Source organism: Orycteropus afer, unplaced genomic scaffold (assembly GCF_000298275.1).
Source record: "Orycteropus afer afer isolate SDZICR_OR568_19922 unplaced genomic scaffold, OryAfe1.0 scaffold00045, whole genome shotgun sequence".
NCBI lineage: Eukaryota > Metazoa > Chordata > Mammalia > Tubulidentata > Orycteropodidae > Orycteropus > Orycteropus afer.
Window position 1 is genome coordinate 7,591,437 of NW_006921632.1, and position 15,316 is coordinate 7,606,752.

The 15,316-nt window shown below is 36.9% G+C and overlaps 1 protein-coding gene across 1 annotated transcript; it reads left to right on the forward strand.

Annotated features, from left to right (window-relative positions):
- The first annotated feature begins 410 nt into the window (after nt 1-410).
- Nucleotides 411-11,664, forward strand: SLC38A2 (solute carrier family 38 member 2). Its single transcript, XM_007937909.2, has 15 exons — nt 411-706; nt 1,014-1,095; nt 1,245-1,360; nt 4,266-4,339; nt 4,437-4,529; nt 4,656-4,737; nt 6,400-6,482; nt 6,932-6,990; nt 7,091-7,258; nt 7,829-7,908; nt 8,018-8,118; nt 8,600-8,724; nt 9,057-9,201; nt 10,501-10,598; nt 11,566-11,664. Exons 1-15 carry the CDS (start codon nt 411-413, stop codon nt 11,662-11,664), a joined length of 1,701 nt encoding a protein of 566 aa, XP_007936100.2.
- Nucleotides 11,665-15,316: the final 3,652 nt, after the last annotated feature.

Sequence of the window (15,316 nt, forward strand, 5' to 3'; positions counted from 1 at the left end):
CCGCAGAGGCATTTCCCCACCTAGGGGACTCCAGGCATTAAAAGATGAGTTACGCGGCATTGGTGGTACAAATGCTAGAAATAGGGAGCCTTGCGCCTGCGTTGCATGGACACCTACCAAATGCCTGGGTGGGATTTGTACCCTGCGTGCCTCTGCACGACCTAGCAGCTGGAGGGAAAAGCCAAACAGAGCCCCCACCCCCACCTCCGCGTAGATTTGGGATAACGAAGAGGATGAAATCGTTCGCCTGGAAGGGGAGCTGACGCCCGTAGGGCGCGGGCCTCCGCGGGCGCAGTGTTGCGGTGGGATTATCTTTGTTCTCCGCTACTCTGCCGTCTGTACTTTTCCGCCCCTCGGTGCGTCCCCGCCCCTCGCGCTCGGCTGGTACTTTTCCACTCGCCTGGCCAGGGATGAATCAGCCGCGCTGCGCCTCCCGGCGGTGTCACGTGACTGCACTGGGCGGGCGAGCGGGCGCTGCAGTCCTGACGCGCCGCCACTACCTTCGCAGGCTGCCGCTAGGGCCGGTGCACCGCCAAGGACAAAAGGAGCTCAGCGCTGATCGCTACACCCCATTCCTCCCAGTGCCCAGCATGAAGAAATCCGAAATGGGAAGGTTCAACATTTCCCCGGATGAGGACAGCAGCAGCTACAGTTCTAACAGCGATTTCAACTACTCTTACCCCACCAAACAAGCTGCTCTGAAAAGGTAGGAGAAATGTTTCCTTTAAAAGTCAGGTGGTTTGTGGGGAGAGGAAAATTTTTTTACCTACGACTATGCTGCTTTTGATTTTGTTTACTGCATTTGGAGAGAATCCATAGTCTCTGAAATTATCTAGTTGCTTTACTGCAATGTCACTATTTTGTGTGAGAGTGGACTGCTACTTAATATTTATTTATACATTTTAAGTAAAGGTATTGAGGCAACTGAAAGTGGGCTTCTTGGTGTTAAAGCAGTCTAGTATGTTAATTATAATATACTAAAATACAATTTAAAATAATTTTTTTCCCCCTAGCCATTATGCAGATGTAGATCCTGAAAACCAGAACTTTTTACTTGAATCGAATTTGGGGAAGAAGAAGTATGAAACAGACTTTGTAAGTTAAAAATAGTAATTTGTGTGTCTGTGGCTTTATGGAGTAATGAGAATAGTTTTACTTTTAGATTTCAAAGCTAACTTGCCCAAAGCTGGTTTTCTCCATTTAATTATTGTTATATGTTTGGTTATCGTTTTCCCTCTGTGTAGCATCCAGGTACTACTTCCTTTGGAATGTCAGTATTTAATCTGAGCAATGCGATTGTGGGCAGTGGAATCCTTGGGCTTTCTTATGCCATGGCTAATACTGGAATTGCTCTTTTTATGTAAGTATGTGTAAGTAGTGAGCCTGCCGTGCAGGGCAGTTAATGTATTGATACAGCATATATTCTGGCTCCAGAAACTGGATTTACAGTTGAAGTAGTTGACTTAATACTCGTCTGTTTAAAGTTAAAAACAAAAGAAATCCAAAAATCTCTATTCTACTCAAATAAGTGCACAATATCAAGAAAGCCAATTGGATAGGAAAATGTAGGGTAAAATTTAAAATAAAAATACTAATAAGCATAGTGCCTCCAAATCAGTTTGGTAAATTGACAGAGTCCCCAAGGCCCTGTGGCCTGTTTATGACCATCAGGAAAAGAACTGATTCTTCTGTAAGTTGGTGTGGTGGTATTTGCCTGCCCCGGAACAAGTTTGTTTGAAGAAAAGTGAGTAGTGAGTCATTTTTTTTGACACTGAAAAGCAACCCATATGTAGATTATTTTTTTTTTTTTTCCTAATAGCTCTGTGTGGTTGCCATATGCCACAGCAAAAAAAAAAAGAGTATTTTAATAAGTATCTGATTTAAAGGTTTTTTTTCCCCCTTAATTACCCAGTTAGCATTAGTTATTCCTATGCTTCCCAAAATACCTACAAAAGAATTTTGAAATTACAGAAGATATTAGAGCAGTGGTTCTTTGCCATTCTTGAGGGTCCGTCACTCACTCTTGGAAAATACGATGAAAAACTATGGGCCCTCCAGCAAAACAAAAATACATGCAAATTTGAGTGTGCATTTTCAATGATGTTTGTATTATAGCTGTTTAAGTACCTATCTGGCTAAGGCAGTTTGTGTAGAGGATCATTTGACTAGATTGTACAAATGAGGAAACCATAAATACATTTAGTATGGTGAGAGAGATGTTTAGTTAACTACTGGTGCCTTCTACTCAAGTTATTTTCTCCGGCGGAATAGAATGTTCATGAAAAGCAGACCTTTGCAAAACTCCGCTTTTGTGTGAGATTCCATATGGAGGTTAAAGCCTGGCTTTGACTGGAAGCTGGAATTCTGTCATGCTTATTTCATTAGCCTGAGGCTTTTTGAAACCTTACTAAGGATGAGAAATTTACATAGAAAAGATGTTAAAGTTTCAAAGTATTTTGTGGATTAACCCACTGGGTAGCATCATTGGATCTGGGTAGAAAAACTGGAGGTACTTTAAAAATGTTGCCTGTGTGGTTATAATAAAGAATTTACATTTGATAAAATAACATCTTAATTTCATAAGTGAAGGGAAAGTTCTGACAGTGTTGTCCTTGCACTTTTGAATTTACTTATACTTGAATAGTTGCTCATGCACCGCTCTATATGTAAACTGAGTTTGATGATTAACCATTTTAATAAATGGCTGAGTAAAATTGAGTGCTAAAGTGAGTTTTTATCCATCAGTATTTTACAAGATACACATTCAGAGGGATAGAAGTAAATGGGCCAGAGGCTGCATGGTTGCTGCAGTCTAATTATACAGTGCTCTGCTTAATCAACTCTTTTCCTGACCTTCTTGAGTGGAATCAGTCTCCAAGGTCATGATGTCTTTTCATCCCTCATTGTTTTTCAGTCTAAGAGAGAAAAAAATACCAAACTCACTGCCATCAAGTCAGATCCAACTCATCGTGACCCCTCCTTGGGTTTCCGAGGAGGTGTCACTATGGAAGTAGATTACCCAACCTTCCTTTCGAGAAGTTGCTGGTGGATTTGAACCACCAGCTTTCTGGTTAGCAGTCAGATTCCTTGGGCACTATGCCCCCAGAGTTCCCAGTGTAAGAGATGGAAGGACTTGATTTGAATTGTCAGCAGACTTTTGAAATTGTTTTGGTTACATAAACAACTTAGTTATAGGTCAGGCTGATGATGGTGTCATTTTCCACCTTAAATTGACTAGAACTCAGAAACTTTTGGCATTAGAATGGCAGCTTTTAATGCCACCTGCTAAGTTTAATTAATAGACTTAGGGTTTTGTTTTCTGTTTTTTTTTTTTTTTTTAACCAGTAGCTCACAAGGTGTGCTGTGTGCAGTTTGCCCAGCTGTGCAGTTTGCCCAGTGGCCCCCGCCCCCCCCCCCCAATGAGTTCCTAATTGTTTTGCACTTTGAGGGAGAGGGATTTCTTTACCCTTGGCTTGCCTGGAGGGAAGGAAAGTGAAGCTAGAGTGAGTGAGAACCCCTGCCCTAAAGAAATTTAGTCCTTTTGTATTCTTTCCCCCTGGCCTCCTTGTTTAAACCAAGTAGAATAGTCAAGAGCCCAGACAGTAGAGGCTAGTAGGCGCTGATAGCCAGCTGCTCTCCAGGCATCTTTAACTTTGTGATGAAGTTGAGTTTATAATCCACATCACTAGTTTCAATGTAATATATGATCTTAGAAGTTACTCTAATTATACCCAGTTGTTTGTAAAGCTTGTCTCTGACACTGAAAATGTTAGTGTGTTTATCCCCTTCCTTTATAATCCCATTCCTCTCCCTATGTGGTGTTAAGACTTTCCTGTACCTATGAATTAAATTTTACAAGTACCTTCAAGGATGGGTTTAGTGGCAGGTATCATCACCATTTTACAGATAAAGACAAGCGTATGGCTAATTATGGTTATTAGAATCAAAATACACGTCTTAGAACTGGGAAATTATGCTTTCCATTCTCCCAATACCTTTGGCTCAGTGGATATCCTTGCCCTTAAGTAATACTGTAGGACTATCTGAGACATGATGGAAGTTTTTAGCACCCAGTGAGAGAAATTGACAATCCAGTTAGCTTAGTAGAAGCGAGAACACCAGTTCTTGAAGAGAGGGCAGTCTGGCATGAGAAATACTAGGACCAATTCTTCTGTATTTAATATTGAAATAACAACCAGAAAGAATTGTGTTTTAAATACAGCCATGATTGTTTATAACCCTGTGCGTTTTCTTTCTTTCATCAGAATTCTCTTATCATTTGTGTCCATATTTTCCCTGTATTCTGTTCATCTCCTTTTGAAGACTGCCAATGAAGGAGGTATGGTATTGTTTTTAATTTTTTCTCAAAACAGTCATGCATACCTATTAAGATACTCTTTATAAAATGTTCATGCTTCTATGTTCTTCAAATACAGGGTCTTTATTATATGAACAGTTGGGACATAAGGCATTTGGATTGGTTGGAAAACTTGCAGCTTCTGGATCAATTACAATGCAGAACATTGGAGGTAAGAATTTTTCAAAAAGCAATTGGGTAGACTGCTCATTGTGTAGCACAAGAGTTGTGACACATTAGTTTCAGTGTCACGTGCCACATTTTGCGCTTGTAATGGTATAATTTTGTTTTCCTCCAGCTATGTCAAGCTACCTCTTCATAGTGAAATATGAGTTACCTTTGGTGATCCAGGCATTAATGAACATTGAAGATAAAACTGGGTAGGTGCTAAGTAAGGTTACTCAAACAATTATAGTCTAAAATTGTTAGATACATTTTATCAAAAGTTGGATACCAAATGATTATCAGTAAATTATTATTCATAAATGTTCTTTTGTTAATTCCCCAAAAAGTCACCCACCCATAAGCTGATTAAACTTTGGAGAAAGAAAGTCCAGAGATAGTAGCTACCCTATAATTCTGTGCCATTTCTAACCTGCATGTGGAAACAAATTTTTTGGAACTTATCTCCTCTCTTTATTTTCATACTCTAGGAAGTTAAAGCTATAGAATACAGACTCCAGCCTAAGTTAGGACTGAGGCTTTGAATTAGGTTAAAAATCAATTTCTGCCTTGGCTTTTCAGAGTTTAAAATTATTAGAAATCAATCTATTTCAAAAGCAGAACATCAAAATGTTGGTCATGCTGTTGGAAACCTTATCTTTCTAGCAAAATTACTCATCCTACTGCACTAACAGGTTTTTATCTAAAGTAAACATGGGGGATAATTTACTTCCAATTTACCTGCAGCTCATTACCTTGAAATAGAGAGGTATGGTTATCTCTGGTGTGGCTTTAGAAATTTAATTTGATAAGCTGGTCTTTAAATATTAGTTTTTTCTGGCGTACTTGATGGAGTGAGTGAAGTGGAATTCATGGGCAGTCAGAATTTGAAAATGGTTATGAAGTTAATTACCTAAGAAAGAAAAGACATTGCTAGAAACTCTAGGGACATACCTGATACCTTCTTTAAGTTCAGAAGGGATTCTTTTGAACACTTGAAGACAAGGTGGGTCAAAGTGTCATAACATACTCTGATGATCTGGATTAAGTCCTGGTTTGGAGAACTGAGCTTTTAGTTTTTTCCAAGGGTCAAAGTATCTCTTTGCTGGAATGTTTAAATGTGTGTATTTGCTAACAAATGTCTTAAAAAAAAAATTCTTGTTTTAAAATTTCCTTGTTTCTAGCTTTAGAAACTGTAAGCTAAAAGCTATGACAAAGTTGGTGTACAATCTTTCTAAAAAATGCTTAAAGATAAGATTACTGGCATAACAATGCCACTTTGTTCCCTACACTAGTATCAAGCCTCTTAAAGGAGCATTTTATGTTATGAATCAGCTGCAGCCTTCACAGAGCAGAGTGAGACAAAAGTAACACTGATTCATAGCCTGTTTTCTAACCTGAGTGAATATTCATCTAGCTCACAAAGTTAGTTTATTTTGATTTATAAACTTGAATAAGTCGTATTTTTTCCAAACCTGGGTTTGTGTGTGTGTGTATTTGTTTTTATAGCATTTCTAAAAAATAAGTTATGTTAGAATTACAGGAACTCTGTTGGTACATTGGTTAAAGCATTTGCTACTAACCAAAAGTTGGTGGTTTGAACCCACCAGCCACTCTGTGGGAGAAAGATGAGGCAGTCTGTTTTTGTAAAGATTTACACCCTTGGAAATCTATGGGCAACTCTACTCTGTCTTAGAGGGTCTTTATGAGTCAGAATCGACTCCATGGCAGTGGGTTTTGGTTTTGGTTTATTAGAATTATAGTCGTTCTGTAATTTTCTCTCTGACTTGTCATACAGAAGGAGTTTTTCTGTTATTAAAGGATATGTTTATTGTTTCTAAAGATATTTGACTGCTTTTTATCTTATTCCTTTAATTCAGATTGTGGTATCTGAATGGTGACTATTTGGTTCTGCTGGTGTCATTGGTGCTCATTCTACCCTTGTCGCTGCTGAGAAACTTAGGTGAGCAAACCAATCTCTAAAGAGAATTGAAGTGAGCCTTTATTCAACTGGTTGACTTTTGTCTTAGAAATTAATGAGAGCTAAAAAGCTTTAATAAAACTCCTTTGGGAGTTGTGGCGTTGCAAGCCTGTAGTACTTTAAAGTCCTAACAGGATAGCAACCAAAGGACCAGAACCTGAATTGCTGGATTTTCATTGACATTTGTAGTTATGTTACTGAGTGTGGTAAATAGTAATAGAGATGATTTTTTATCATTTTGGTTTTTAATTATTATTAAGTAATTCTAAATCTTAAGAATTGCTTACTTACTTGAGAATTAGAATTTTAATATTTTACCCACACTTCAGTGTTTAAAATCCTCCAAGCAGGATTGACTTACTCAGTAGAGGAAATATTTTTCCCTTAAACCAATTTTATTAAACTAATGTCAGTATTTTTCTCCCTTACAGGATATTTGGGATATACCAGTGGCCTTTCCTTATTGTGTATGATGTTCTTTCTGATTGTGGTAGGTTTGCTTCTTTTAAAGCTAGACGTTTTCAGATAAGATTTTAATAAGATCGCTTACATTATTCTGCTTAACAAAATGCAAAATTCTGTATTTTCAGGTGATTTGCAAGAAATTTCAGATTCCTTGCCCTGTGGAAATGGCTGTGATAATAAATGAAACAATAAACAGCACCTTAACACAGCCAACAACTTTTGCTCCTGATGTGACATTTAACATGACTGAAGATGAATCTTGCAGACCACATTACTTTATCTTCAACTCACAGGTAACTAAATATAGTCTTTAATTTCTCAAAGGCAGACAGTAGGGGATAAAGGAGGAAAACTCCACTGAAAATTTTAAAATAACTTCCAGGGTAAAGGGAGGGAGGGGTTTAGGGAGCTGTGGTAGCGTAGTACCTAAGGCACTTGACTGCTAATCAGAAAGAAGGCTGGCGGTTCAAACCCACCAGCCACTCCTTGGAAGGAAGGATGGGCAATCTACTTCCATAGTGATACTGCCTCGGAAATCCAAGGATGGGTCATTATGAGGCTGGGTTCGACTTGACAGTATGTAACAGTTACTAATTATCGAACATTGGGAAGAACATGTTTGTTTGTATTTGAAAAGATATTGAGCAATGAAATAATCATACTGTGTTAATAAGTGTCATGTTAAGAAGTTACGATAGTGATCACACTTGAACAGATTGAAGAAGAGTAGAAACTAATTATGCAAGGGAAAACTATCTTAAGCTTTGGTTCTAAGATTAGATAATGTAAAATACAAGCTATGGAACTGACAATGTGAGTTTGTTGCATGATAATAATAAATAAATTTTTACTTTTCTTTTCAGACAGTCTATGCGGTGCCAATTCTGACCTTCTCATTTGTCTGCCATCCTGCTATTCTTCCCATTTATGAAGAACTAAAAGAGTAAATAATCTGTTTTTATATAAATTTATTGGGAAGATTGAAAAAATGTTTTGAGATGTTGTTATAATCATTGCTGAAATATATATGCATTTCCCTTTGATTTTCATAGCCGCAGCCGTAGAAGAATGATGAATGTGTCCAAGATTTCATTTTTTGCAATGTTTCTCATGTACCTGCTTGCTGCCCTTTTTGGATACCTTACATTTTATGGTAAATAATGTCTAATTTACAAAGTATGTTGGAATGAAATTTACCCATTTATATAATTCCAGCACTTAGAAAATTTTAGTCTATTTTAGTATGTTTCCTATTTGTGATAAGAAATTTGAATTTAGAGGCTAAAAGTTTCTTATCGTTGCATTTAATTGATAAATTCTAGAATCCACTATCTCCTGTGATCTTACATAACACACGTATTCCGTAAACCAAAGGATTTCACTATTTAGCTCCTGTTGTTTTTAATGGAGATCATGTGGCTAAATCTCTACTCAGTATTCAGAAAAAATTTCCTTCAATGTTGTTTCAATTGCATTAACTGTAATTCCAAATTAATCTTATTAGCCTCTTAGTTTATAGTCATTTGTGAGTAGCTAATAACTTTGGGGCAAATCTTGCTGTAAAGTTAGATTTACTACTTAATCTCCAGAGGAAATGGCATACTTGAAGTTGTTTTTTTTTCTTTTCCCTATAGACCACGTTGAGGCAGAATTGCTTCATACCTACTCTACTGTCTTGGGAACTGATATTCTTCTTCTCATTGTCCGTTTGGCTGTGTTGGTGGCTGTCACCCTGACAGTACCAGTAGTTATTTTCCCGGTAAGTAGTTGCTCTGCCTTCAGAAGGAATGAACTTTTAACTTGTAAAGATTGGTGAGGTTGTCTTCTGGGAGAAGGGCAAAACTTCTTGAGCACAATGCCAAGTTGGTAGCCAGTTTGAAAGCTGCCTTTCCCCCCAATACTGTAGATTTTCAAATATCCTGGGGTATTTTTTTCATAGTTGACAATACAGAATGGTTTTAAGCATTTAGACATTTGGAAAACAGCTGTTTGGAGGAGAGGGCACGATTTTACTTTAGAAATAGCTGCCGTTTTAGATGTGTTTTGTTTCTTTTCATTCATTAAAGGTGGATGTCCTCTTTGTTTTTGCAGATCCGGAGTTCAATAACTCAGTTGTTGTGTGCAGGAAAAGATTTCAGCTGGTGGCGTCATAGTCTCATTACAGTGTCTGTCTTGGCATTTACGAACTTGCTAGTCATCTTTGTACCAACTATTAGGGATATCTTTGGTTTCATTGGTAAGTTTTAGGAAATACCAAAGTTGATTCAAGTATCCGTGTTTTGTTTTGTTTAACATTATTATTGAGTTTTTGGAAAGTTTACACACCGAGTTAGGGTCCCATTCGACAACTTCATTAATTGCATTTATCACAGTGTGTCAGCATTCTATTTCTCTTTGTTCCATTTCTAGTACTCTAATTTCCTTGCCCCTTTATCTTCTCATTTTTGAGTAATTGTTGACCCTTTGGTCTCATACTGATGAGTTTCTAAGAGCACCAATCTTACAGGTTAATAGCCTTTCTTTTGTGTGCCACTGTTATTTTAGTAAGAGGTGATTTTAGGGGATAGGCTAGGTTATAGGACTAAAAAGCATCTCAGGGAGTCTTCTGTTCTTTACAATTCAGTTTGTCTGGGGTTTTTTTATTATTAATTATTTGAGTTTGGCCTCCCGTTTTTCTCTCATTTTATCCTGAACCATCTATTGTGACCCTGGTCAAAATAATCACTGGTAGTAGCTGGGTACCATCTAGGTCTCAGGGTAGATTAGGTTGTGGCTCATGTAGACTTGTTTCTTCTGTGAGCTTTTGATTTACTTTCTTTTGGTTTTACTTCGGGTGAGCATAGACCCATAATTGTCTTACATGGCTGCTCACAAGCTTTAAGCCCCCAGATGCTACTCATTTCACTATGATCCAGGTAGAGTTTTTGTGAACTATGTTATGTTAGTTGACTGAGTTGTCCCGTAAGACTGTAGTCGTAAGTTTTCAAACCCAGAAAACTCGTCTTGGAAGGTATTTGGTTATACCTGGGAAGTATCTGTATTTTTGTCTTCAGTGAATATATATGTGTCTGCACACACCTGTATTTGTCTTTACGCATTCTATAGATACTTCTGTTTTCACCTTTATATACACCTGTACCCATCCATGTGTGCTCAAACACTTGTTTTTATTTGGTTGTACTGTGCTAACCACATCCATATTTGGTGCCACTTTTCCCATCATCAAAAATAACAGGGTCTTTTGGGTTTAATGGGAGCTCTGGTGGCATAGTGCCTATAGCATTTGACTGCTGACCAGAAGGCTATCAGTTCAAACTCACCAGCCACTCCTCAGAAGGAAAACTGGACAACCTACTTCCATAGAGATACCTCCTCAGAAACCCAAGGAGGGATTGCTATGAGTTGGATCCGATTCCACAGCAGTGACTTAGTTGTTTTTTTTTAATGTTTAATAAATGACGAGTGGGTCATTGAATTCTAAATAAAGGGTAATTTTCTTTCTTTCTTTCTTTTTTTAAAAAAAAAAAAACAACAGGGGCATCTGCAGCTGCTATGTTGATTTTTATTCTTCCATCTGCTTTCTATATCAAGTTAGTGAAGAAAGAATCTATGAAATCTGTACAGAAGATTGGGGTGAGTAAAAAGATTCCCCAAGTAATTTTTTGTCTTTTAGTTCTTATCTGCTTGTAGTTTACATTTTAAGTTCCTAGTAAATGTTTCTATAATGGTGCACATCACAGATGAAAGATGGGGGAAGGGAGGTGTAAGTCACTTTGCTACCTAATTAATCATCAGATATTTTATAGAGAAGAATAAAGAGACGTGTAGGATGCTGTCCCATTTTGAACATTTGTTTTATCAATAGTTGGCCTCCTGTGTGATAGGCACTTTACTGGGTATAGAGCCTATAAAATGCAAAAAAAAGTGGGGTGTTATCTTTATAGAAGAGCAAAGCTCTGTGAGCCTTTTCTCAGTAGTGTTCAGTATTATGTGCTTAACTCTAAGGTGTAATAATTGACTACAAAGATTATGATATGTTAACCACAAACGATACAGTTTTAGTACCAGAATCCTAGTGGGGTTTTTAGAAAAAAATACTGTGATTTTTAGTCCTTATCACTTCACTGCCATTCTATACTGATTAAAGTACTAGAATTGTTTATAAAGCAACAACTGTTGTCTTGTTTTACTCAAAATTATACACAGCAGTGATTGAAGGGGGCAGCCTTAGGAGTGAAGTTACTCATGTCTCTTAAAAAGACCTCAGGCTTTGACTTGGGCTGCATCTTAGAATGACTTAGGTTTGGTTTTGTGACTTAATTTTGCTTTAAAAATGGAAAAAGATCCAGTCTGTTTCCATATGAAGTAGTTTATTCCTCAAGGTAAATTACCTTTTCATTTGATACAATGGCAGCTATTCGTGCAAACCCTTGATCACTTGACGTAGTAAGTATCTTGACCAAGGTAAAACTGTAGGTCTGTACCAGACTATAGACATAATCAGTAGTTAGGAGATCATGACTTCAAAGTGTAAAGAAAGGAATGTTAGCATACATGTTTTGTTTGCTTGCTGATCCGTTTTCTTTGTGTCTTGGTGCAGGCTTTGTTCTTCCTGTTGAGTGGCATAGTGGTGATGACCGGAAGCATGGCCTTGATTGTTTTGGATTGGGTGCACAATGCCCCTGGAGATGGCCATTAACTGGCACCACTTAAACTCCAGTAGTCCATTTGATGCCATTGTTGAGTCAACTCTCAATTAACTATGAAATTTCACCTAATGTTTTCAGTTTCACTTCCTTTTGAAGTGTGGATTCCTCGCTGGTTCTTCTGAATACAGAATAAGTGAACTCTTTTAAGAAACTATTCTGTATGGTAGAAAAGGACATTAACAGCAAAACCACGAGTCTGTGGTGAAGGGAAGTGACAGTTTTATTCCATTCCAGAGAATGGACGAACTCTAACTTTTATCAAGCCACATGTTTGGCTGTGTCATTGTTTAACTTGGATATTTTATGATTTTACTTGAATGTGCCTAATGGAACCATTCGATGTGAGAAACTATCCTTAATTTACAGTAAAGTATTGAAATAACCATTGAGAAAAACACTATTATTTTTTGTACCAAAAATACGTATAGACCTCAAAAGCACTATTTTACTTTTAAAAAATTGCTTTTTTTGATCTTTATCCAGAAACAGTTGTCAATTCCATTAAAAAAAGTCATTGGTATTTAAAAATGAGCATTAGTGTTATGAAATGAATGATTTGCCTTTTTGTAGGCATAATAAGCCAAATACTTTTTTACCCAAAATAATTTTTAGAGAAAATGATGTAATGAAAAATTATATCGCTGAATATGAACAGTTTTCTCCATTCCAAACTTCATCATTACTTTAAAAGATAATTAATAGATTGTTGCTATACCAAATCAGATGAACTCTGTTCATTACTTCTGTCCTCAAATAATCTGGTTTATATAGACTCGGAAATGCTTATGAGTTCAGCCTATTATAATGGAAGATAATGCAGATATTTCTGTGGGAAATGAATTAAAATAACTAATTTTGAGGTACCAAATAGTGCAATTGGGTAAAACAGGGTTTATTCAGTTGCATCTGTCTCCAGAGTTGTATTAATAGCTCTGGGTCTTTTTTGGGCCAGCGCTTTTTGGACATTACTTCCAGCAGTGGAAAGTGGGCATTTGGTGGCTATATAGGCCAAAACTGTTCTATCTAGAGAGTACAACTTTTCCAAAATGCTCATTTACTACTGGAAGTGTGAAATACTTGATAATGTATGACTTAGTTGTGTTCATGTTTTGTCTACAGTTAGAGGTCTAATCCACAGGTTACACCGGTATTTGGTATAATATAAGTTCTCTTTGTATAGGCCACTGGGTTTCTTAATGCATAAAGCTTTTAAAAAAGAAAAACTCGTATGCACTGGATTGTCATCTCATTCTTGTACAACTTAGAATTACTTGTTTACATCCAGCAAATGGTTAGCTAGGGAAAACAGTGCAGTCTGAGTGTATGTAGTTGTTTTGGTCCAACTGCATGTTCACCCTTCCATTTCAATCCTGGTTAGAAGTGAAAACATTACTTATAAACTTGGCTTTAAGAGCACATTTATTGTACGTTACGGTGTATGGTGAATATATTATTAAATAATGTGGTACTTTGCTCATCAGGCATAATGTCTAAAGTCTATAGTACACATAATTCCATTAGTGGTTGAGGGAAGCAAATAATGGAATCATCAGTTGGTCATCTGGCTTTAAGGTTATCTCTGAACTTAAATAAGCCTTTTTAGTTTTAGGCTAGAGCCAGAAATGTGACAGACATGGTTTATGTTACACATTCTTGTATTATATGTGACTAAATTTCAGGCAGCATATGTCTAATTAAAGACCTTTATGGAACTGGAAGACGTCTTGTAGTGCTACATTGGGTGAAACCAATGGTCCATTTCTGTTTGTTTCTATGGAAATTAATTGAGGGCCATCTAGAAAGGCAGTGAGATGATGGATTCTACAACACTGCTTTCATTTATTGGGCTTTTAGCACTCCATTGGAATCCAGAACCTCACCTCTAGTTCAGACCAAGAATTGAAACTTCTGCTTGAGTTCCTGGAATGAATTGCTGATTTGATGTCACCTCTGCCAAGGAATGCCAAGTGAAGAGGTTTTTTTTTTTTTCTTTCTTTCCCTCTATACGTCACATCCTTTCAGATGTGAGAAAGAAAATACTATTTAATGGCAACCAGAAAGGAATGGAAAAAATTCTCACAGCAAATCTATGTGGGGAGGTTCCTTCAGTCCTTTTTTTTTGCTATTTGAAGTTCAAAATCAGCTGTCCAGGGTAAATTACAATGCATGATTGTCTTGGAGCTATCTTGTCTGCCTTGAGGTTCCTAAACAGTGAATTCCCATTAATGAGCAGTCTTCAGTATTAAAACCACTGTCTTGTCACCTCATTTTGCATTACTGTCTTCCGTGGATGTTTCAGTTATAACTGTAATGTTATTTATAGAACAGCATGAATCCATTAAAGCTAACCTATTTTTCAATATTTATGATAATCTATGTACATACATTGTCTGTCCATATGTATTTGTAAATAGATGTATATAATGTCAGGTTTGGATCTTGGGTTCAAATGTATATATTCCTATAAGTTTCTTAACTGCATTTTGATGAATTCATATTACCTATCTATAAAAATAGTCCCCAAAGTACCTGTACAGAGACTCAAACAAATTGACAAATTGTGTACAAACACTAAACATTCAAGGGTAATATTTGTTTAAATTATATTTTCAATAAACTGAACATCAATTTTTTTTTCATGGAAACTTGGTGCAAATTCAGATATCTTAAATTTTAAATAAGGTCTAAAATTCCAAAATGCAGTGTTAGCAAAATGTGATCGACTGTAATGAAATCGAATGTGATCTAGTGTAATGAAAGACTTTTGAGAACCTGGTGTGTTAACTTTATGTATATAATGTAAATATCCCACTGTACTGTTAGAGGCCAACAATTCCAGTATGGCTTGTTGGCAGAGAGTGCTACACCGTTTCAATGAAACAATGTATGTTTTAACTAAAATAAATACATGGTTAATCCTGATTAGCAATTTTTTTTTTTTTTTTTGGTGTGGGGAGGAAATAGGATAGCCAATGTCTGAAGTACTTTTTTATTATTTAAGTACATCTACTTCTGTAGTGATACTGCCTTGGAAACCCAAGAAGGGGTCTCTATGAGTTGGGTCCAACTCAGCACATAACAATAAGAAGTATGACGCTGAGTACTTATTAGGTGCGCAATAAATGTTAATGATTGTGATTTTTTTTTTTTTTTCCTAAAGGCCAGTGAAACATGCTTATTTAAAGTTCCTAAAAGTTACAAATTTACTAACAGGGAAGGCAATGAAGAGTTTGTTAAAAAATTACAAATGCTGAGGACATTGACCTTTGGGCCTGGAGTACAAATGCATCAACTGGGAAGCTTTTATAAATGCAGCTTCCTAGAGTATGTACCTAGATGCTTCAATTCCATAGGTTTGGGAGTGTATTCCAGGATCTTTTTTAAGAAAGCTGTTTGGTTGATCTGATGCACAGTTAGTTAAAATTTGTTGTTGGTTGTTATGTGCTGTCGAGTCAGAGTTAAAATTCAGGGGCACTGAAATAGGCCTGGGAGAAGTCAGATAAGGTGTTTTAGTCAATGAACAAATCTTGGGAAAGGAGAAGAGACAGCACTAAGTTTGAAGAGGAACTGTTGAGCAAGTTGATGCATAAATGGGTGACATGATGCAGGGAGGATTTCTATGTTCTGTGGGTTAGCTCAGGT

Excerpts from the sequence above, each read along its gene's own strand:
- SLC38A2 (XM_007937909.2), top strand. The coding sequence starts at position 411 with ATGAATCAGCCGCGCTGCGCCTCCCGGCGGTGTCACGTGACTGCACTG. Across the intron at positions 707-1,013 it reads AAACAAGCTGCTCTGAAAAG|CCATTATGCAGATGTAGATC; the intron begins GTAGGAGAAATG and ends TTTTCCCCCTAG. Across the intron at positions 8,119-8,599 it reads TGGATACCTTACATTTTATG|ACCACGTTGAGGCAGAATTG; the intron begins GTAAATAATGTC and ends TTTTCCCTATAG.